Below are 24,848 nucleotides of genomic sequence, written 5' to 3'. Positions count from 1 at the left end.
AGACATCCCAGCATCCTTTAGCACAGTAAACATTTTGACACATTGACCATTCTCCAGGAAACTTGGCATGCATTGCCATGCATTTGAACTCCCTGGTGAGGCAGGGTTTCTTCATAGGATCCACTCGTGGTGTTGCCAGCGTCCAACCATTTAACATGCAGAAAAGGCAGATACAATGTTGCTTTGCTAATAACAAATCTGTGATCTCCTTGTCATGAGTAACCTCAACTAGAGCAACCTCCTACTTTTGCTCAAGCAGTGCTCCTGCTTCTTGTCGGACAAAATGCTTAACTCAGCTACCCATGCACTCTTTAATTTTGAGATACATATCATGCCATCTGTAAGTCACCTTCTGTCTTCTAGTGAGAGGACTTCCTTTAAACTCCTTACTGTTATCTTCAAAGCTGTGCACAATGCTTTATTCCCCATTTCTATCACCATCTGTTCTCTATGTGAGTTTACCCCGTTTATTTTTTTAGGGACTCTTCAGTCACTGTATCACTGAAAACATGGAGCCTGTAAGACCACACCTTTCAAGGTGTCCTTTGGGGAATCTTGCCCCTACAATTAATTTTAGTAAAGACAGGGGCAGAATGTGCATTTTACAGCACATGTACCAACAATATTAGTGAAATAACAGACTTTATCAAGGTCTAGATTTTATACAACTCTCAATATTTCTAATGGCACCCACACTTGTAAAAGGAGATTTTTTGTTAAATAGTAACACTGAGGGCATTAAGTAACAGATATTTTTCAAGAAACAAAATATGTTTTTTGCCAAAAAAATGTATAAACTCTGGAGTAAAGAAATTTGTGCCACTGAGGATAGTAGGCAATAACGAATAATGTCCACACATTTGGCCGCTTTCACTACACCTTATACACACATGGGCAATTTGTTCATTCTTTTAACTTCACTAGGAAAATGAATAAGAATGGACTGGAGAGAGGAGGGAATGGAATCCAGTTGTGAAATTACAGTCTTTAGCATAATCCAGGCCTCTCCCCACTTGGCTATGTTATGTACTGTTTAGCAAATTAGTTTGATACTCTTTTCTTCATTCCCTGGTCTTAGATATACACAATCAGTTCACAGTAAATATGAACCTTCATGAAAAGTAAACAGTCCGTGAAACGCAGGGTACCCTTATGGCACTTGTAATACGGCTGACAGGATATCTGCCACATTTTGACAGAGTATCACATCCGACAGTCTCTAAGTTAGGCCGCTAGACTACACTTATGACTCCTTTTTCAACTTCCAAAGTATGCAAAGATCTCCACTCTATCTAAATCACTTTCACATATATTCAACTTTCTCCCTGCAGTTTATTATAACAAGCTCCTCTCTATTTTACCTCTTCTTGACCTCTGAAGTATATGTCTTCGTTAACATTCCAAAAAGCTTCCAATTCTTGCCTGAATGGACAAAAACAATATTTCCTTTAACCTCCTCTCTTCCTACATCTCTGATCTGCCTTTATGTTTTGCTTGATGTTCCTTGAACTTGTTGTGTAGCTTTTGTAGCCATGTTCTGAGCACATTTGTTTAGCTAACTAGGCCTGCAGCTGTGCACTTTCATCCGTCTACATTTTATTCAGCAGTGCTTTATTTTCCTAGCAATAGGTTCATTTACGGTGCTGTTTTATTTCTCTCTATCTTGTTGTTTCGCGTAGAAAGTCGTGTAGTTCACTTTGTGCTTCATCAAGGCTACAGTCAGATAAGGGTTGCCGACACACGTGATATGCTTTGTCTCAAGCATTCACAGAAATACATACACTCATATGTGGGGACCACTTCTTAGAATGTCAGCTGTTTTATTATAAAACACCCCTAGTGCAAATCATGTTTGAGGGAGATTCCATTCAGATGACCACGACTGTATGCTGATTGCTGCAAGCTTCACTACAGAGACCTGCTTAGACGACCGAGCCCTGCTCCAGATGGGGACGGTGTCTTTGGAGACCTTAGGCCTCTTCTTCAGGTATGAGGGATGATGTTCTCCCAGGGGAAAACCCGAAGGGCAGATTAGGCTTAGTATGCTGTGCTCATACTTAGCATAGGTGAGGGGTTTTAGATCCACTTCCCTGTTTAGACAGCATGGTAGGACTGTTCTTGTGTTTTACATTTTTAGTCACATGTCTGCTCCTATTGTCTTTCATTATCCTCGTTATTGCTATGCACTTGCTTTTAACTAAGATGCAGATATTTTAATAAATGCTTATTTAAAAATACTCTGTTGTCTATGCCTGAGTGAGATCCTAGTGACTGAGAGAAAGGGATGCGATCTGATGTACCACGATTCCCTGGGGAGTCTATCTTGCCATGAGCTCAGTTGCCACACTCATCTCCGTCAGAGATGGGGCGCTGCTAGTTACTTGGAAACCCCAGATTAGGCTGACAGGTGTCACCAGGTGTGGAATTGTACTAAGTAGCCACAACCTAGGTGATCCTACCGCCCAAATCCAGTAGCCTCATTGCTCTAATGAGAACCTACATGACAAACTCACACTTTACTGATGGGGTTCCCAAAGGTTCTGCCACCGTCCATGTCCTATATTCCTCTATGCCAATCTCTTTGGCAACATCACTCTTACAGATTTCACTGCCCCTTTTGCAACTCACAAACAGGGCTTTTTCAGTGCTTAATTTGTGAAAAATAAGTGCCAGGGTTCTCATCATGAGACCCCTGCAGTTTGCACAACACATATTGCCCCTGGCACTGCTGTCAATGATAGTAATAACACGACTATTAACCATCACAGTCATACAGGGGTGACAATTCAGAATATTCAGGTCTCCAAAGCTAAAAGAATGGCCTTGGTGGCAGTTAATACTCTTTTTAATGTATATTGAATCAGTGTTTAACTCTTGTTGTGCTCATCTCTAAATTAGACAGGCAGCTCCACCTTATGGAAGACTGTCACAAGCACTGGTCTTGACAATTAAGGCCCATATTTATACTTTTTTTTTGCGTCCCATTTGCGTCATTTTTTGACGCAAAAGCAGCGCAAACTTAGAAAACACATTGATATTTTGTAAGTTTGCACTGCTTTTGCATAAAAAAATTAGACAAATGCGGTTAAAAAAAAAGTATAAATATGGGCCTAAGTGCCGGTGCTGAGCACTGGAACCCACTGGCTCAAATTAAGCGCTGGGTCTTTTTACCTCTTTCTAACCAAAACGTCCCACCTTCAGACTAAAGGCAAATGTTTTCTCACGGCAGTTTGACAAAGGATGACCTTCTGCTCTTTCTCCCTTAATTTCACCTAGACATGCCAGCATAATATGATTCATGGTGGCAAAACATGACAGGCATCTCCATATCCGGGATCACTTTCAGTGTCACAGGTCAAAGGGGACAAGACATTGGCACTTGAAACTTTGGGCCAGATGTAGCAAAATTGCAAATTGCTCCTTGCAATTTGCGAGTCCTTCCGACTCGCAAATTGCAAGTCGCAATTTGCAATGCAGAACGGTGTCTCAGACACCGTCTGCGAGTCGCTATGGGGTCGCAAAGACCCACCTCATTAATATTAATGAGGTGGGTCGCAAATTGCTGCCCCATAGCGACTATGGGCACTCGCAAACATGGAGGCCTGCTGTAGTCAGCATACCTCCATGTTCGTGACTGCTTTTAAATAAAGCAGTTTTTGTTTTTTTTTAAGTGTAGGCCGTTTTCCTTAAAGGAAAACGAGCTGCACTTAAAAAAAAATCCGAAACCTTTAGTTTCGGTATTTTTTCAGGGCAGGTAGTGGTCCTTTGGACCACTACCTACCCTGAAAAAATAATTTGTGGTCCATTCACAAAGGGGAAGGGGTCCCATGGGGACCCCTTCCAATTTGGGAGTGGGTTACCATCCACTTCAAGTGGATGGTAACTGCGACACCATTTGCGACCGCATATGCGGTCGCAAATGGTATTGCATTCCACTGCGAATCGCAAATAGGAAGGGAACACCCCTTCCTATTTGCGATTCGGAAATGCATTTTGCGAGTCAGTCCCGACTCGCAAATGCATTTCTGCATGGGAAAATGCGATTTGTGACTCGCAAACGGCAAATTTTGCCGTTTGCGACTCGCAAATCCTTTCCTACATCTGGCCCTTTGTCCTTAAATTAAGGGCAAATGGTATTACAGCTGATCTCGGCCAAAATACTGAGGAGTAATAATGCATGGATGAATGGTGATATTCCTTCCATGTTCCAAACTAAAACATAAACTCTACTAAACCTAATCACAATGTCATCCTCAAATGATCCAATGCCATTTTTGTAAACCATCTTTACTGGATTTGTAAAGATGAAGAACAAAGTACATGGAACAAAGCAACACATATGGCATATCATGTCACAGTAATAGACATAAGAAGAGTATGATTGGCATACAGGAACATGTGGTTGTCGAAACAGATGATACTTTTAATGTGTTGCATTGTGTCAGGGTTGTCCTGTTGCTGAGTGACTGATGCCTATGAGCTGTGACTGGTGTACCCTATAGTAGGAATAGGTGAGAGTGAACTGTGGAGAGTCAGGTGGATGCAGGGACGAGCCTAACATGGTATACTGGCAATTGGAGGTTGGATGGCATTGAGAATGGGCCAGATTGAGCAAGTATATCTGGGAGGGGGTGCATGTGCCAAAGTGTGAGGGTGGGAAGAATTATGCCAGTAGGTGCCTGTCGCCTGTGGGTGAAGGGGGATGACCTGATGTGTGATGTAGGTGCAAACTTCATGGGGGCAAGTCGTTGACGCTCTGTTGTCAGAAGTGCGTGAGGAGAGCACCCCAAAGGGGCGAGATAGGCCATCGTTGGATCTTGTGAACTTCCTCATATCGGAGAGCATTCCCCTCTGCAGAACCACATTTTTGTAACGCACGCCTCCATGCCTCCCTCAGGCAGTGAAGTGTAATCATGCTCTTGGCCAGTAATAGAGCCAGGGCTGAAACCATACCTGTACCTTATATGCTGAGGGAACATGCTTCCCAGGTGTTAAGATCAGGGAGTTGTGTGACCTAATGCAGCACCACCTGTAAGGCCAACCAGTAGCCCTAAAGAGATGAGCACGACCACAGCATGAGCATGCGCACTGCATCTGGAGCCTGGCAGAGGAGGCATGCAAATTGCATGTCTGGACAGTAACAATCAATCAATCAATCAATCAAAAAAATTTGTAGAACGTGCTACTCACCCGTGAGGGTCTCAAGGCGCTGGGGGAGGGGAAACAAGGTGTGGGGGCAGGGAGGGTCACTGATCGAACAACCATGTCTTGAGGTTCTTTCTGAAGACCAGTAGGTCTTTGGTTTTGCGAAGGTCGGTGGGGAGGGAGTTCCAGGTTTTGGGGGCGAGGTAGGAGAAAGACCTGCCTCCTGTGGTGGTGCGTTGGATGCGGGGGACTGTGGCTAGGGTGAGGTCGGCTGATCGGAGGTTGCGTGTGGGAGTGTGGAAGTTAACTCTTTCATTGAGGTAGGTTGGGCCGGTGTTGTGGAGGGATTTGTGTGCGTGGATGAGGATCTTGAATGTGACTCTCTTGTCTATGGGGAGCCAGAGAAGGGATTTGAGGTGTGGTGAGATTCGTTCGTGGCAGGGGAGGCCAAGGACGAGGTGTGCAGCTGTGTTCTGGATTCTCTGGAGTTCGCGTTTGAGTTTGAGTGTGGTGCCGGCGTAGAGGGCGTTACCGTAGTCCAGTCTGCTGCTGATGAGTGCGTGGGTGACTGTCTTTCTGGTTTCTGGGGGAATCCATTTGAAGGATTTTTTTAGAGTGTGTGGAAGCAGGAGGAGGTTAGAGCATTGATTTGCTGTGTCATGGAGAGGGAGGGGTCAAGGATGATGCCGAGGTTTCGTGCGTGGTTTGCGGGGGTGAGTGTGGGGCCTAGGGCGGTGGGCCACCAGGAGTCGTCCCATGTGGTTTTGTTGGGGCCGAAGATGATGATCTCGGTTTTGTTTGAGTTGAGCTTGAGGTGGTTAGTGGTCATCCAGTTGGCGGTGTCGAGGAGAGCGGCGTGTAGATTGGTTTTGGCAGTGGTGGGGTTGCGGGTGAGGATGAGTTGGGTGTCATCTGCATAGGAGAGGATAGTGATTCCGTGTGCTCGGAGGATGTTGGCTAGGGGGATCATGTAAATGTTGAAGAGTGTGGGGCTGAGGGAGGACCCTTGGGGGACTCCGCAGGTGATCTTGGTAGTGTTGGAGTGGAAGGGTGGAAGGCGGACTCTCTGGGTCCAGTCGGTGAGGAAGAAGGTGAGCCAGTCTAAGGCTTTGTGGCGAATTCCTATGTTGTGGAGGCGTGTGCGGAGCGTGTGGTGGCAGACGGTGTTAAAGGCTGCGGAGAGGTCTAGGAGGATGAGTGCGACGGTCTCGCCTTTGTCGACTTTGGTCCTGATGTCGTCAGTGCATGCGATGAGGGTGGTTTCCGTGCTGTGGTTTTTGCGGAACCCGGATGCAACAGTGTAACCTGGCAGGGGTAAGGTAGGCTCTGTGTAGAATAAAGAATTGAATGTTTTTGAATCACGAATTTCGCCATACCTTCTGCGGGAATTCGAGTGCTCGTTCCCATTCTCTGTTGTGCTGTAACCTCCCAAATTCATCTTCCCAATTGTGGCAGAGTGAGTCTAGCGGGGTGATCGTCAGTTGCCAGATGGCTCTATATAGCAGGTAATAAGGTGGCGGCCCAGTCCCATAATCAATATGGTCTGTAGCACTGGGTGCGTTGCGGGTTCTCCACATGAAAGATCGCACAAGGCGCCACACGCATGTGTGAGCCGCTTATGTAGAAGGAACTGTTCCGTCTGAAGTCCACTGTCCTCAGCTATCTGGTCGAAGGGGAGAAGATGGCCCTCTGCAAAGAGATTGCCCACTTCAAGGAGAGAATGATCAGTCCCAATCTGTCGTTCCTGTGAGGTGAAGTAGTCTCGGCCATGGGGCAGACCAACTAAAGGTAAATTAGGGGTGTAAAGCGGAGCTGCCTGAGCGAGGTGCTGTCACTTGGAAGGGCCAGGAGGACCCGGTGTGTGCTGCTGGGAAGAGCAAGCGATGGAGTGCGGGCGCTGGCACAGCACTGTCAAGGTATGGGCCTACTGTCCAGCTGGATAGCCATTGCCCACTAGGAAATATGCCTCGAAGGAAGGGGCCTGAGCCCTCCCATGATCAATCGGTAACTGTAATTTAGGAAGGGCGAAGCATAGGCGGCCAGATCCCCAAATTAGGGTGCCGAGGAGTATATCTAACTCCTTGAAGAAGGAGCAGGGTGGTATAGCTGGAAGGTTTGCAAAGTGGTAGAGGAGGTGTGGCAGGATCACCATTTCCCCCAGTGCAATCTTGCCAATGGGGCTAGGGAGAGAGTTCATCTGAATTGTATCTGGGACCAAACACTTGCCAGGACTTTGCAGTGGTTCCCCTCATAGAGGTGTGAGGTGGTGTGGTAGAGGCGGTCTTCTAAGTACTGTGGTGCTTGGCCTTACCAGTTAAGGTGAGTTGTAACAAAATGCACCTTGGTATTTGCCCAGGGTAGAGTGGGTAAATGACTGATTTTGCTCAGTTGACTCTGAGCCCTGTCGACGAGGCGCACTCTGCCAGTATGTCTAGAACAATGACGATGTGGAAGTGAGAGGCCATTTAGCGAGATGAGAGTAATTGAATAATACCACACGTGGCTGTTTAAATTAAATGCAAAATTTACCTGATGACAACAGTGTGAATAATAGGCTAATCAAACAATGCTATTCGAGTTGTCCGAAATCTCATGAAAGAAATAACAACCATTTGTATACAACTATAAGGCACTGTTTCTGATGTCCTGAGGAGGCTAGAAGTTGAAAGGCCGAAACACGTCGACTATCTATCAGATGAGTATTGTGTTAATTGTGGGATAAAGGAGAAGAAAACAGGATAGTACTGCATATTACCAACAGGAATTAATATCCTAGAAAAGACAGTACCAAATGTTACTACCTCATTTAAAAGACTCCGTACCTGGAAAAGGTTTAGCAGCGGATACTTTTAAGAACTATTGATTGGAAATTGCCAGTGTAAAAGACCTCTCAGAACTTTAAATGCCTAGTGGCATATGTATTGTGGATAGAGATGTTTATAGTTATATGTGTAGATGTTTGTATTTATTGTCTGTAATTAAGATATGTGTTTTTATGTTTCTGTCATAAATCAAGAGAGTGAGACAAAGAGAGACAAACACTAAAGAATAAAAAGAAGGAAAAGAAGTTAGGGCCATATGTATGAACACATTTTCCCATAGACACAAAGGGGGTTATTACAACTTTGGAGGAGGTGTTAATCCATCCCAAAAGTGACGGATATACCACCAGCCGTATTACGAGTTCCATAGGAAATAATGGACTCGTAATACGGCTGGTGGTATATCCGCCACTTTACCGTCACTTTTGGGACGGATTAACACCTCCTCCAAAGTTGTAATAACCCCCAAAATGTTTAAAACCCTTTGATACATCTGGCCCTAAATTCTTCCAGTGATTAAATGATAATTTCACTGTGATACAAAAGAATATATATAAATTAATCCCCTCTGTATGGTTGTATTTGGTGTATTAGTATGTCCCGAATGGGTGTTAGGTCTGCCACTATATCACGTACATAAAGTAGTAAACACTGCATGGGTCCTGCTCACTAGAGGGATTCCTCTGAATAATGGGGGGAACAGCTGGCAGTCCTGTGGTGTCCTGCGGTGTACCACGGAGGGGGCCAAGACAAGGCAGCCAAGTGAACTCGAGACACTGGGTTAGCATAAAGCAATTTAGTGTAGGCCAAGAGTTTGGGTACTATCCCCAGACGGGCCAGCATAGCAAATAGGTAGCGTCAAGTCCGGGTATCAAATGCCTTTCCAGCTCTAGTGTAAGGCAGGCTGCTCATGGGAATCGCCACTTTATCTGTTCTTGCACGTGAAAGAGGAGGCAAAGGTTCTGGAAGGTGCATAGGCCTAGGACACCGCCATTCTGGTCCGGAAGGATCTGAGCATATCGATCGGCCTGGATCTTGCCCAGTATTTTGTAGTCAGAGTATTGCGATGGATGTGTATATGGATGGAGACCAAGAATGACTTTCTTAGGGAGTGGGGGAGTTGCCCGCCATCTAGCACTGCTTCGTACATTGTAGCCAACCTGGGCGACAGAAGTGATGAAAAGGTTTCGTTGTACTCCAGGGGCAGGCACTCTAGCCCCTGAATCTTACTTCAAGTGAGGCCACAGATCGCCTGTTTGACATCTACAGGTGAGATGTCTGCGTCAAGGGAGGTCCTCGATCCGGGGGAGAATAACACCGGCGAGGAACTAATCCGGGGGCGTTCCAATGGGGGATCCTGAGGTGGACTGTAAAGGGAAGAGTAATAGGCATAGAAGGCCTGGAGAATTTCAGGCTGAGTGCGAACTGTGACTCTTGTAAGTGTTATGACTTCAGTGATAGAATGGGTAACTGAGAGCTGGTAGGCCAGCCGTGCCAGGACCGGGTTTTTTGGCTTCTTGATGGAACCTAGCAGCGTATGCTATGTAGTTATAACGATGTAGATTATCTGGCAGAGTAGTGTGGGTGGGCTTAGCATCAGGTAACTGTGGGGCATGTCGGTGTCTGCCGCTTTGCTAAGATCTTTCAGAGTTCATTCGTCTTTCTCAAGAGCCTTGTGGTCTCCGGCCATCAGTTGAATGCATGCACCTCTAGCTACCACCTTGATGGCATCCCACTCCAGCATCCTAGTGGAAGCTGTGTTGTGGTTGTCAGCAAAATACCCTTTAATGCAGATCTCTTGTTCCTTTCAGGACACCGGGTTTCCTAGACAGTCACACTGTAGGTTCCAAGTTGGTGTGGGGGTGGGGGGAGGCACCCATTTAAGATCCATAAAATGTGTGTCGTGGTCGGAGATTATCCAAACCAGATAATCCATGTGTTTGATTAAAAGTACAAGTGTGGAGCAGCAGAGGAAGCGGTCCAGGAAGACATAGACGTTGTGTGGGATCGAATGAAAGGAATATAGCTGGGCTGGGGGTGATGGGATCGCCATGCATGAGTGAGTGCCCAGTGGTGCACCCAGATGTGGAAGCATTCCAGCTGAACATGTGGGAGGGAGTGAGGCAGGGGGGATGGGATCTGTCTAATGCGAGGTCTAGGAGACAATTGTAGTTGAAGGCCAGAACCCATGATGTTGTTGTGTTGTGGGCGAGCGTGGTAGAGAGGAGGTCCTGGAATCCCCCCTGGTTGGTATTGGTTGCATAAATACTGCCAAGGAGGACCGGCTGCCCATCCAAGTGGCCCTCCAAAAGGGCAAAACACCCATCTTTGTCAATCTCCCTGCAAATTTCCTGGAAGGGGACCCCTGGGGGAACCCATAACATGAGTACATTCTGATGCAAAATATGCCTCTCCAGCGCTCGCATAGGTGATCTAGTTCCCCAGCAGTAATGTGGATTTCTTGTAAGAAGGCTATCTGTGCCTTCTGCCCCTTGATGTAGGAATACACAGCATAGCGCTTCCAAGCAGTGTGCATGCCACGTATGTTAAGGGTGAGATATTGAATGTCAGAGGTTGGAGCCATGATGTGTGAGGCGTGACTGGAGGGTAGGATGGGGGGTGACCGTGCTTCAGATGACTGAGGTGTCTGTCTGCCTGTGTGTGAAGAGTGCCAGGGAAAGAGCGGTGGAGGGAAAGAACAATGACTGAACAAAGAAGGTAACCCAATACGGGGAGCCCATCGCAACTGTTGATTCGCCCAAACCAAACATGTTCATTATACCTTAGTGTATTGTGGGGGAAGAGGGCGTGTGTACTGAACAGTGTAGCCAGAAGCACCTTGAATCATCCTGTTCCATGTCTAAGTTTGGGCGCTTCAATTCACTGTTACATCTCCCCATTCAGCTTTCTTCCAAACTCTTCTTTACTGCATAAGAGTCAAGGCCCTCATTTCAGTCACGAGGACCAATGTCACTGACCCACTCTGGCAATCGCCCTTCCATTAACTCACTCACTCACTCACTCCTTCCTCCACCACCTCCAGACTGCATTTAAGTATATATGATTTCATATATTGGATGTAAAGGATACCTGTAATGTTATATTTATTGAATAATTAACCATGCTCACCAACAATCTATCTAAACATTATGCTACCCACATACAAATGTAGAGCCGAGATACAGCATTTTCAGTTGAAATGTGTTTTAATATGTAAACACAGGTGCAAAAGAATAGATATTTGATCATGCCAAGTTCATTGAATATAAAAAGTAAACTTAAACTTGAACACTTCATTTTTTTTTTTTTTTTCGCAGAGGTTAACCCACGTTCAGTCTCCACGAGTGTTGTTAACACATCTTCACAATGATAACCTGCCAAAGGGAGTGTTTGTAAAAAAACTAAAGGTGAGAGACCTTGTCAAATTGTTTGTCAATCCTATCTGCATCATCTGTTCTTTGTGTGTTCTTACTATCTAGAAAAGGTGCTGGGAAAGCCAATAGGTTTTTTACTTGCACTGACCAAAGCAATAAAAATTCCCGCACCACTGCAAAACAATTTAAAAATTGATTTTTGTGTATACAATGAATGGATCAGATAAAGATCTCACAAACAGAGTGTACTTTTCAGAAGTTATATAGGCTGATACATTTCAAATTGAAGTGCAATGATACACCTGAACAGTCAATATAAAGGTCAAAATAAAATGCTGTCGTAGGCTGATCCAGGAAGTGAATGACAATGTTTCAAGCCAAAGATTGAAGATTCCTGAGCCAATGACGGAATGAGGCTCACACAAAGATCTTGTGAGTATGTACGGAATAGAATGTGTTCGCCATGAATGCTCAACGGTTAGTTATAAACTGGAGGGGATGTGGTGAGGGTCAAATTAATGTGTTTTTTGGGGGCTTTGGTTCAGACCTTTTTGAGATAGAAAAGGGCATTTATTAGCATTTAAATCACAAAGTCATTTTTATAATCTATATGTTTAAAAGATTGATCAATAGTTCATCTGTTCTGGAGAGTTGTGTCTGAGATTATATTCACGTTTTCTCACGCAATCTTACAGACTGCCTTTGCTTCACAATGATAATACTCACAGTAATAATGCAATTTTCTTGTCTATAAAACTTTGTTTTTGCACTCCTTTCTTTTCTTGCTAACTCTTTCATTTAAGTGAGTAGCCTACCATAACCAATGCGAAATCAGCATTGTAAAACATCCTTCCTTAACCCCTCGGATGCCCGGGATGTGAGGGATACGTCCTTTTTTGCACTGCTTGGGTGCCGAAGACGTAACCGTTACGTCCTGCTATGGACCCTTGGGGGAAGCGCTAGCGTTCCCCCCGATGGCCAAACACCCTCCTTCCCTGGGCAGGGATGAAAGGGGAATCGCTTCCCCTTCCACCCCCACCCCCATGCTCAATCGCACACTGACCTCATCAGAGGTTGCCCCCATCGCGCTGGAAGAGAAATGCAAAAGCATTTCTCTTCCAATCACGTAGAGGGGGCGAGAAAGGCATCAAAGGAAAGGAAAGGCCTTTCCTTTTCTTTGATGTCTCTCTCTGCATTTCTGCTCCCCGATTGTGAAGCGATTGGGCAGCAGAAATACTCACTAGACACCAGGGAGTTTGTTATTTTTTATATCGGCATACGGGGAGCGGCTCCTTGGGCAAGGGCCGCTCCCTAAGGGGGAAATGTATTTCAAGGCCATTTCTGCCCCCCCCAGGGGCCGATGGGCCCATTCTAATTAGACTGATCTGCCCCCAGGAGGGGGGCAGAAACCTCTAGGCATTAAGGCTAATTAAAAAAAAAAAGACGTGGGGAGCGACCCCTTAGGTAAGGGTCGCTCCCCTGGAGGGTAAAATCTTTTTAGGCCAGTCTGCTCCAAGGGGGGCAAAAACCACTAGACACCAGGAATTTTTATTTTTTTCACACAAGGGGAGCGACCCCTTAGGCAAGGGTTGTTCCCCTGTGGGGCAAATTTATTTTAGGCCTTTTCTGCCTCTTCTTGGGGGCAGATTGGCCTATTTTTATTAGGCCGATCTTCCCCCAAGGGGGGCAGAAACCACTAGGCACCTGGAATTTTTTTGTGCGCCAATTTCACATAAGGGGAGCGACCCGCTTAGGCAAGGGTCGTTCCTCCGGGGGTCAAATTTATTTTAGGCCATTTGTGCCCCCCTTGGGGGGAGATCAGCCTATTTCTATTAGGCCGATCTTCCCCCAAGGGGGCAGAAAGGACTAGGCACCAGGGATTTTTTTTAGCTAATTTCTTGGTCTCCTCCAGGGTAACCCACAAACTCTGGGCACCTTTAGAATCCCTAGGATGTTGAAAAAAAGGACGCAAATTTGGCATAGGTTGCTTATGTAGAAAAAAGTTACGAGGGCCTAAGCGCGAACTGCCCCAAATCGCCAAAAAAAGGCCTAGCACCTGAGGGGGAAAAGGCCTGGCAGCGAAGGGGTTAAAAAAGATGCTCCACACCACAAGACATGTAGGTGTTATTTATTTATAGAGACCATAAATTAGATCTCGCATAACAAGAAGTCTGGGCCAACTGCCGCTGTATGGAATATGGAGGTTGTTCCACCATCCAACATTCCAGATTTCATACACGAAGATTGGTTAATATATAACACATTCCCCTTCGTCCAAATACAACAATGATAATAAATAAATGCTTAAGACTAAAAAAATAAATGATTAATTAAATACGGGGCATGGTCTAGCAAAATGTCCGACTAGACGTTTCTCCCTCCGAGCTCACGTTCCCCATGTTTGACTATCCTACTATATCATGACTGTCAGTGGACATTCAGTCCCCCTAAGATATCCTGCGGCCCCCACTGCTCCCCAGTAGGCTGTGGAAATGATGAAAAGAGCAGGGCAGCGATGCTGGCTATGAACGACGTGGGCCAAAGGGCGAAGGAGTCGAGACGGTGCTGTGGGACACGCGGGCCAGTAATATGTCCCAAATGGGGGCAGTGACTGTCTTCTAGATTGCGGCCCCTTTGCCACCATGGTAATGAAGCGACCATCCTATGACCTTCAGAGTGGTCCCCCGGTGCGGTAAGGCTGTGGAGAGGGCTGTAGACTATTGGGCTGGTGAACAGAGCCTGCAGAAGCAGGGAAGTGATCCTCACCCAGCTTGAAATACCCGCCTCAGTGAGCTGCGGGGTCTGTTGGTGCTCCTTGATGCTGCCGGGCCGTGGGGTGGAAGAAGGCGGAGCGGCCGGCCCAGGCTGATATGAGGTGGCCGGATCACCACCACACGTGCACTGACAGAGCGTGGGGACCGGGTGCGCATCCCAAAGGCCGCCTGATGGAGCCATGGCACCCATACTGTATGTGGACACAAAATTCCTGTACCTGGGGACCCGGGACCGCCCGAGTGAGAGCTGCCAGAGAAGTGCAGAACCCTGAAGGATGCCAGATATGGGAGCTGGTAGCTGCTCCAGATCCCAGTAGTGTTGCAGTGGTCAGAAGGTGGGAGCAGTGGTTTGGAAGGGTATTGGCTGTGGTGGAGGGCCGAGTGCACAGGCATGGGCCCCCTGCGTAATGACTGGCGGCAATGGCGGGGAAACCTGCGCAGGAGATTGGAGTGGCCTGGGGGCCAGAGAGCCGAGATGGCAGGTACTGTTTAAAAGCTATTGGGCTGCTGTAGGCTGTAGGCTGGTGAGACTTCACTGAGATCTCGACCCCGTGTGCTGAGGAGACTGAGGAGCCTGAACACTTGTAGTCTGTCCTGAAGCAGCTGGAGCTGTCTGGTTCCCTGTGGTTTGCTGGCAGCCAGTGATCCACCACTGGGGGATGGCCAGGATCAAGTCTGGTTTTGCATGGGGGTGGATCATGGAGATGGCCCCCACTAGTCACTGCAAGCACTGGAGCGTTACAGACAGAGCGATCCCTTCTGGGAGGCCTCACCAGGTACGATCACTGTTCTTGGGAGGGTTCGCCATACACAGGCGCCACATACATATCTGAGAGACTGTTAGGCATGTGGTACTCTCTCCTGTTGGGTATATTAGCGATTTTGTTGTGCATGCAATGAGTGGGTCCCCTGAGGAGGTCCGCTGGAATCCTGAAAGCTTGAGGCTGGTGGAAGGTGTGGTCATTAGAAACTCCTGAGAATGCAGGCCACCATGGTAAAGGACAAAGGTGCCAAGATGCAGTGGGTGAACAAGATTGTGAACTATACCGAAGCACTGCTACCTCCACAGGTGAGAGGGGGAAGCCCTGTTGACGACCCCTGGTGTGATCGAAGGGGTGGGGAAAACACCCACCATGACTGACCTAATGTCAGTGATCCAAGGCTCAAAGTCAGAGGTGGTGAACAAGATTGAGACAGTCGCCATAGAGGTTAACACGTTGAGAGCAGACCGTCATAAGGTGTTAGAGGGCCTGGGGGTCACTGAATAGAATGTGGACACCCTTCAGTGGAAAGTCTGTGATCTCTGCTCCAAAGTAGCTGATTTACAGAAGCTTACTGCACGCTTGGTTGAGCGCATTGAGGATTCAGAGTGTCATTCCCGAAAGAACAACCTGTCCTTTGTGGATTTTCCCGAGAAGGCGTAGAGACCCTCCACCGAATATTCCTGGAGGAGTGGATCACCACGTTGCTTAAGCCTAAAAAACTCTCTAAATTCTTTATGATAGAGAGGGCCCACAGGGTTCTAGCCCCTCTGCCGAAACCAGGAGCTCCACCATGCCCCCGGGGCGAATTACCCTCCAAGGAGCGCCCCTGGGGCACAAGCAGGCACCCGCTTCGGTGCCCGCTCGCTTCTGGAGCCTATTGTGTGCCGAGGGAGACGGGCAGGGAAGGAAACCTCATCGAAGTCTCCCCGCCCCACCAGAGTCCCTAAGCCCTGAGGACGGGCATGAGGGGACAGAAGCCTCATCGGAGGCTCCCCCCTGCCCCAAGGGAAGACCCAATCCGTTTATAGAGACCCGGGCTGGGCGGAAGCCTCGCAGGAGGCCCCTGCGCCGCTGGTCTCATTTTGTTGCCCCTTGTGGGCTAGTGGCATTGTGTTGCCCCCCCTCATTGGAGGGCCAGTGAAGGCCCGGGAGGGGGGGGCAAGAGTTCTCGGGCCCCAGGTGGAGCCTGTTATTAAAGCTGAGGGTGTGTGGCAACCCCCCTCCTTCCCCATTGTTTTGGCTGACTTTGGCCCCCCCTCTTGAGGGCTGGTTGAGGCCTGGGGGGCCCATAGAGATCACGGGCCCCAGGAGGGGCCCATCAGAAATCCAGAGGGGGTGCATGTTGCCCCCTTCCTCCCCCAAATCATCGAATTGGCCCCGAGGGAGCACACGGAGCGCCGGGGGCCCCACTTCATTCTTCCTAGCACTGGGAGTGCCCACGCATCTTAATACACGTACGTTTACTGGACATATGTCATAGGTTCCTTATATGGACGTTAATGATTCTTATTTTGACCTGTTTTATTGATGATGTACTACATATATGTTTGCTAATATTCCTTTTATGGGCATGACATGCTAATATGTTTTCTTGACTTGCCATGTGTTTTATAATGCTCTTGGGACAGGCATTTATGATACGTTTATGACAAGTGCTTTTATTTAGTAATGTGATTCCTGACTACTGTTTATGTTGCAGAATACTAAGTAAAAAGAACAAGTGATGGACGGAAAGCTGAACAATGTCAAACATTCACCCCCAGTACTGAGATCTGGGCCTAAATCCATCATTTTTTTTGCCACCCATGCCGTTCTAGTTTGGACCCAGCTATATGCAAATCAGTCTTGACCCTGTTCCCAATGGGAACAGTCCAGCCCGAACTGCCAAGCCAGGTCCTCCCTGGACTGGAAACAAGCATCCTAGGATCGGTTTCAGGGTGTCACCCTTCATCAGCCAGGCTAGCTTGATTCCAATGGCATGGGGAACACGCGACCCACGTCTGGGCATACCCTTCCCATTTGGGGCAACTTTAGCAACACAAAAGGATGATGGACTGAGTGCTGAACAATGCAAACACTCACCCCCAGTCACAAGTCTGGGTTTAATCCATCGTTCTTTTGCTCACCATGCCACCCCAGTTTGGACTCAGCCATATGCAAGTCAGTCTTGACCCTGTTCTTCATGGGAACAGTCCAGCCCGAACTGCCAGGCCGGGTCCTCCCTGTGCCGGAAACAAGCATCCTGGGACCGGTTTCAGCGTATCACCCTTCATCAGCCAGGCTAGCTTGAATCCACTGGCACAGTGGAACAGCATGGGTGGCAAAGAAACGATGGATCCATGTGCTCGGGTGAGAACTGGAAGGGAAGTGTCAACACTGTCTACCATTGGGAGGGGACCATGGCAGAGGTGTCCCCTCTCACCACTCCTTTTTGTGTTGGTGATGGAGCCTCTGGACGAGTACTTCTGGTGGACCTTGCATTCCTGGTGTATTAACATTGGGAAGACCACTCATGAGGTCTCTCTGTATGTTGTTTTTTTTTTTTAAGATCTCTTTTATTGCTTTATAATTGCATGAACGCATACAAAAACAAAATAACTACCCATCTTTTTGTAACTCCCTTCCCCCTCCCTCTCCCCTTTCGCACTTCCCATCAATTATACAGAGGTATTTGTTCGGTTCACAAATGAATCACTTATTTGGTCTCTTGTACGATCTTCAACAAGAATGTCTTGAACAATTATACATGATCTGTTTCTGGTAAATCTGCCTCCGCATCAGAGTTAGAAGTGTTAGGTGTTCTAAAATACTCCAGTATCATGTTCCAGTGCTGAGCATTGTCTCTAGTTCCTAGGCCCCTGAGTGTTTCCCTTAGTAATATTGTCCCTTCAGTTTCCGCCCACTTGATTAATGCATTTCTCCAACGATTTATCTGTGGTCCCTTCGGATCTTTCCAGTGTGAAGTTATTTCTCTCCTTGCAAGTATCAAAGCCAGGTCTATGAATCTGTTTGTGATTTTATGCTTGCTGGGGCGAGGGAAATCTCCCAAAACCGCCACCATGGCTGATCGGGATAATTTTCTGCCCGTGCAAGTGGAGAGTGCTTCAAATATCCCCATCCAGTAGTCCCCGATTAGTGGGCAACTCCAGAGCATGTGCAGCAACCCTGCTGCTAGTTCTGCACATCGGGGGCAGCTGGCATTTTCTACACCATAAATCTTTGATATCATATAGGGGGTTAAGTAAGCTCTGTGATAAACATATATGTTTATTAATTTAAACCTGGCATTTCTGGAAACTGTATATATGTGTGTGGTTATTCTGGTCCACTGTGTGTCATCTATTGTAACATCCAGTTCCCCCTGCCATTTGGTCTTAAGTTTATTTAAGGGAAGACATATGCTGGTTAGTAGAGATGTATATATCCCTGAAATCAACTTCCCTTGGTCTCCTATAGTGCATATTTGGTCACAGGTGTTATGTCTGGGGGGCTCTTCTAGTCCTGTACCCCATTGTCTACGAAGAGTCCTAGCAATTGCGTTAAAGGTTAGGAACAGCCCTGGTGGTATCTGGAACCTTTCCTGCAGTTCTGCATAAGTGCACAGTTTCCCGTTATTATATAGAGCCCCTATGGTGTCGATCTGAAGTGCCATGAATTGGGTGATACCCCTTATTACATGATTACCTGTGACGGTTCCTATACAGATCAGGGGGGCCTCTGGCAAGTACGGTGTTCTGGTGTGTGTTCGTTTTAGGTATTGTTCCCAGCAGTGACGTGATGCTTCCCATTCTATCGGAAGTGTTTTATTCTGTTTCTTGGGGTTTAGTAGAATGCCCAGAATTCTATCACGGGGGCAGTGGAGAGGGGTTCTCAGTGCTTCCCCCACTGGGGGTGCTCTGATGAATCGCGCCAGCCATTGGAGTTGGCTCGCCCAATAGTATAATTCAAAGTCAGGAACAGCCAAACCACCCTTTGCTGTTGTTCTCTGGAGGGTGCGCAATGCTATCCTTTGTCTGTTGGTTCCCCATATAAATCCTGTAATCAAGGACGAAATTGTTTTAAATACCACCCTCGGTATAATGAGTGGGATGGTTGCAAAATAATATAACATTCTAGGTAACACTATCATCTTAATCAGTGCAACTCTCCCAGTAACCGCTAGCGGGAGTGTCTGCCAGAATATCATGCTGTTTTTGATACTCCCAATTGTGCTCTGAATGTTTCCTTCTAGTAAATCCTCAGCGGAGTGATAGATATTGACCCCTAAATATTTGAATGTGGACGGGGACCACGGAAGACCCCGATTGTCCATTGGTTCTTCGATACCCCTAGCAGCTGGAAAAATGGACGACTTCCCCCAGTTTATCCGGAGTCCAGATGCGGCTCCAAAGTTGTCTAACATTGTCATTGCTCCTGGTAGATCGGTCTCTGCGTTCCGGAGGAAGAGTAACATGTCATCCGCATAGAGAGCAATATGATGCGTCCAAGCATTGATTGTAATGCCTTCGTAGAACCTCTGGGACCTAGCTGATTGGGCGAGAGGTTCAACTGCCAATGCAAAAAGCAAAGGTGAAAGCGGGCATTCCTGTCTTGTACCCCTACCTATGGCAAAGGAAGGGGATATTGTACGGCCAGTGCGTACTCTCGCTGTGGGGTTTGTGTAGAGAAGCCTCGTCCATTTGACAAATCCTTCTCCTAGTCCTAGCAGCAGCATCACTCGTTCTAGGTAGTCCCATCGTAGGCTATCAAAAGCCTTCTCGACATCTATCGAGATGATTACTGCTCTATTTGCGTCAGGGGGTAGGGCATGAAGGAGTGAGATCAATTGACGGATATTTTGGGCAGTGCTTCTCTTTGGGATGAATCCCGATTGGTCCTGATGGATTAATGAGGACATATATGGTAGAAGTCTATTATCTAGTACCCTGCTTAGTATTTTATAATCTAAGTTCAACATTGATAGTGGGCGGTATGATCGAACTTCTGTGGGGGGGTTTGGTAGGTTTCAGAAGGGGAATCATTATTGCCTCTGTAGTGGAAGGAGGTAAGCTGTTGTTATTCCATGCCTCTGCATATAAGATGCTGAGCTGGGAGGTTAATGAGTCCTGATATGTAAGGTAGAACTCTAGAGGGAGACCATCTGCTCCCGGTACCTTGCCCCTTGCCATACTCTGGATTGCAGCCTTTATTTCTGTAAGTGATATGGAAGTCGCCAGGGCTATTCTATCTTCCCCTTTCAATGCTGGGAGGTTGAGGTTCCCCAGATCTTGTAATTGAGCGTTTGAAGAACCAGAACCTTATGGGCCTGGCGGCGCAGGGTACGCCTGAAATCTCCTTGGATTCACCTGCCTCAGCTAACAGAGACACGGGACACTCTGTCAGGCGTAAAAGATCAGATTTTATTAGCTGCAGCTAGTACAGTTGTCCAAGAAGTACACAAGGTATGTTCTCAGGAGACTGCCACTTTACTTTGTGGCGCACAATCTTATATACCGTATAAAAACCATTTATTAACTACATACACTCCCAGAACACATAGAAAGGAGCCAGTAAGAATAATGTAAAGATAGAACAGAGCCAATAGAAATGTCGGAAAACAAGACAGCACCAATAGAAGGAATTGGAAAACAAAGTATCAAGTGACTTAAGGTTGCCTCCCCTCCAGCTGTGTTTGTCACCCCTCCCTTGAACTAATTCATTAACCGATCCACAACGAAGTTGCATGTGGTGCGATAAGTTTGTGTGCGTTTGGAGGACAGTTGTGAAATGAGAGAATACTAGCAAAGGACAGCGAAGGCCAGACGATAAGATAAGATCGGCGGAGAATAGTGTGAGCCTACAGATAGTTGAAACAAGGATTAGAAAACCAGACAGGGATTAGTGTACTCGGTCAGACCTTAATACCAGCCTTGTAAAGATAGAGGCAGAAGGCTGTTTTGAACACCATGTTGCAGAATAAGCAGAAAAGGCAGAATGGACTTCGTTCGCTGTGCTGCCTGAGTGAAGGCAACATAAAATGGCGGCGGGCCACAAAATGGCGGGTCGATACGATCGTATTAAAAATCGAATTTCCTCAGACCCTCCTTTTGCCAGAACTCAGGCAAGATACACAAACTCATGTTAATCTGAGTCGATGTCTATGGCCATGAGGTCATCAAGCTGTTGCTGTACCATCATTTTGATATTCTCTGCTCTTTGTGACTTGGGTTTGGGAATACATGCAGTAGCACATAGGTTGCAGATGGCAGGACCGCAGTGCATACAAAGACAACAAGAGAATATAAAAGCTAAAATTACTCCAAAGAATGTCAATACCTTCCAACCCCATTTGGACAGTAATCCCCAAAACCACTCTGAAAAGGACCAATCTCCTTCGTCCTGATGAATCGACTCGGAGATTATGTGTAACTTAGAGATAGCTTGGTATACTGTCGGAGCGTCATTAGGTATGAAAATACAGCAACTTGATCCGATCAATTTGCATACTCCACCACGGTCCGCAAGAACAAAGTCTAAGGCAACACGGTTCTGCAAGGTCATAAGACGATCAGCCTGTAGTTCAGCTGTAATGTTACTTAAAGCTCCTACAGTGATGTCTATGGTGGTTTCTACGACACGAACCAATTGCCTTATATTTCTGCTGTTGGCCATTGGACCCCAGAAGGGAAGAAATCCTTTGAGGAAATCTCCTCCCTCTTGTCCTGCTGTGTCTTTCGAATCCACAATCCCTCTGCCATATCTATTTTTATGATGGTTCGCAGGAGCGGTGTATGTAGGAGGAAGAAGAAAGGCTATATAACAAGTACCAGAGAAATCAGCTGGCAACCATGTATAAGCCCTATCGTGGCAAACGAAGTATGTACCTTGAGATGGTACTAACGGCAGTGAATTCAGGGCTGAATAAACATATGTATGGGAACATAAACTTTCTCTTTGTCCGGTGTTTGGAGTTCTACCATTTATTTGCAGACAGAAATTTCCTTGTTGGGGTATGACCCGTATCGGAGGAGATTTTCCTTGCTTAACCTTATCATTGAGGCTGGAAATGTAATTAGTTATGTTCCAATTGGTATATGCTTTTCTTTCATCTATGGAAGCTTCACTTTTTTCCATGATTTTAGCCATAGCTACCATTCCCTTTATCAATAAACTATGACTGAAATTTGAACCAACACTATGTGAACTGACAGGTTGTTTAATTTTACTTTGATATGCATTATTGGAAATGACAAAATAAGCCCAAGCGGAACCTTCATAGGAGAATGGAAGAACTAAATATGGCATTCCTTTTTCTACCGTATGTGGTATGAGTCCACACACCCAACAGTCAGTTGTATTGATCACTAACTGATGTTGATGTAACAACTGGACGAAGGAATTGTTAAAGTATTCAGTTCTTCTGATGAGTTCATGCTGGGGAAGAGTGTGAAATAGGTGCGGAGAGATAGTAGAAGAAGATGTAGAGGTAGGAGAAGAGACAACTTTTTGCTGCAGAGTAATAATGATCCAGTTTACAGATGCCAAAAGAATACACGACAATATAATGACGCATAGAGCAATACTACAACGACTACATATTTCTTTACAATTATTCTTTACATTTTTACTTTCTCTTTTATCTAATGTAGCCTCCATCTTTCTAAGTGGATGCTCACGGCAATCTTCCTCAATCACTGTAGTCACGATTATCTACCGTCCTATGACACTGTGAGGTCCTGCAGGCCTATTGCCACTTACTCAGGTCGTAACTAAGACTCCTACCGTGACCCTGCAACCGGGATAGAGTACTACATAGGAGAGAAATTTACAAGTTCTTTGGTCTTGGTCTCAAATTATAGCGTTCCTGTCCAGAGGCAGTCTGGTTTTGAAACAATGTTCCTGGATTTGTCGTGTTCAAGCGACGATGCGATGGTATTGCTTCTTGAAGGATGTCGTCGTCCTCTTTCTCAGAAAGTGTTCCAATTAGACGCGCATCACTGAATGGTACAAATTGCGGAACTTTCTCACTTTCAGAGTCACTGATGCCTCTACGGACCCACTGATCGAAAGGCAAGGGCAAAGGCACTTTCTTGCAGTGCACGGCATGCACCCAGTTTTTCTTTCCTTCGACTTTAACTGCTGTTCTTGTGGTCAAAAGAACCAGGCGTGGCTCTCTCCATCTGGGCTCCAAATTTCTCTGTCGTTGGAAATTTTTCGTGCAGACCCAGTCACCTGGTCGGATGGAATGACCTGGGTCTGTGGAAGCCTCTGGTAGAGCACTCTGAACCTGTTGATGTAGAACACGCAATTTAGTTGTAAGGTCATGCAAGTAGTCAATCAACATCGGGTATGGCAAGTCTGAGTATTTCTTAGGGCGAGGAACTCCCCATACATTAGCTGGGCGACCAAATATCACTTCGTAAGGGCTAAGCCCCAAACGAGAGTGTACTGCTGTTCTGGTGGACAGAAGAGCCAATGGTAAAGCATCAGGCCAATTAAGTCCTGTGCTAGCTTGCACCTTAGCAATTTTAAGCTTCAAGGTTCCATTGTAGCATTCTACTAAACCAGCCGACTGTGGGTGATTCGCCGCGTGGAACTTCTGTTTTATGCCAAGACCTGCACAAACTTTTTGCATGACTTGACCCACAAATTCGCTCCCATTGTCACTCCAGACAATGCGCGGCAAACCAAACCTAGGGAAGAATTCTTTCAAAAGTATTTTGGCAGTTGATAAAGCAGTATTGTCCTTCAGAGGGTAGGCTTCTACCCATCTAGAAAAAGCACATACTACCACCAGAACATATTTGAGGTTGTTGCATCGTTCCATGTGAATATAATCGATCTGTAACACCTCAAATGGATATGTTGGAGGAGCAAAATGACCTGCTGGAGTTGGGGTTCCCTTTCCCGGATTGTACATCAAGCAAACAATACAATGTTTTACTACATTATTTGCACACTTTGGGATCCCCTCATTTTGCCACACTGGAGCCAGAAGTTTACATATTCCTTTTGCACTTAGGTGAGCTGGACCATGTGCCATAGTAACTACAGGTAGTACATAAGCATCTGGTAACAGCCAACGTTGATGTTCTGATAATTCAACCCAACATCCCATCTCATCTAACATTCCTGTACTTTCCTTCCACTTTCTCAACTCATTCTCCGTAGCCTCTCCTTGAATTGATTTCACACTCTCTACTGTATCTTCACACATTCCCTTTTCTCTTACGCAGTTTGCGGGACCTGCAACATACATTCGACTTGTGTTGTCTCTGGCTGTCTTTTTCGCTACCTTATCTGCAAATGCATTTCCTCGACCAACATCGTCCACAATCTTTTTGTGTGCACTACACTTCACGATCGCTATCTGAGTAGGCATTGTAAGTGACTCAAGAAGTTCAGTCACTAATTGACCATGTTGTATCTTAGTACCATGGGAAGTAAAGAATCCTCTTTCCTTCCATAAGCGCCCAAAGTTAAACGCTACACCAAAAGCGTATTGGCTATCAGTGTACACGTTTACTCTTTTTCCTTTGGATAACACACACGCTCTAGTTAAGGCTATCAATTCAGCTGCCTGAGCTGAATTATGTCTAATGCGTGCTGTCTCCACAATCGTATGCAAAGTAGTAATAGCGTAGGCTGAAACTGTATCTCCATTCGGGAGCTTGAAACAAGAACCATCTACCCATAGTGTTCCATCTGGATTCACTAATGGCGTGTCTTTTAGGTCAATTCTACCCTTAGTCTCTTCTTCAGTACGGAGAAAACAATCATGCTGTTCAGAGACATCTCTCTCTTCTGGAAGAGGCAACAAAGTAGCTGGATTCAGGGTATTACATCGTTTGATGTGTATGTGACTAGCCAAAAGCGTCAGCTCATATCCGTTCAACCGAGCACTCGTAAGATGCTGCGTTTTTGTCCTATTTAGTAAAGTATCCACTGCATGTGGCACCATAACAATGAGAGTATTATCTAGCACTACTC

General features: G+C 46.4%; 1 protein-coding gene across 1 annotated transcript in view; it reads left to right on the top strand.

The window, feature by feature from the left end:
• Positions 1 to 24,848, top strand: part of LOC138298986 (sulfotransferase 6B1-like) — a 461,021-nt gene that overhangs the window by 116,468 nt on the left and 319,705 nt on the right. Inside the window, exon 3 of the mRNA XM_069236918.1 lies at positions 11,285 to 11,374. Coding sequence (XP_069093019.1) covers positions 11,285 to 11,374 — 90 coding nt within the window. The remainder of the gene's footprint in view (positions 1 to 11,284; positions 11,375 to 24,848) is intronic.

The sequence above is a fragment of the Pleurodeles waltl genome, chromosome 1_2 (genome assembly GCF_031143425.1).
Source record: "Pleurodeles waltl isolate 20211129_DDA chromosome 1_2, aPleWal1.hap1.20221129, whole genome shotgun sequence".
NCBI classification, from domain to species: Eukaryota; Metazoa; Chordata; class Amphibia; order Caudata; family Salamandridae; genus Pleurodeles; species Pleurodeles waltl.
Note: the sequence above shows the minus strand (reverse complement) of the source record. Positions and strands in the feature narration are given on the sequence as shown.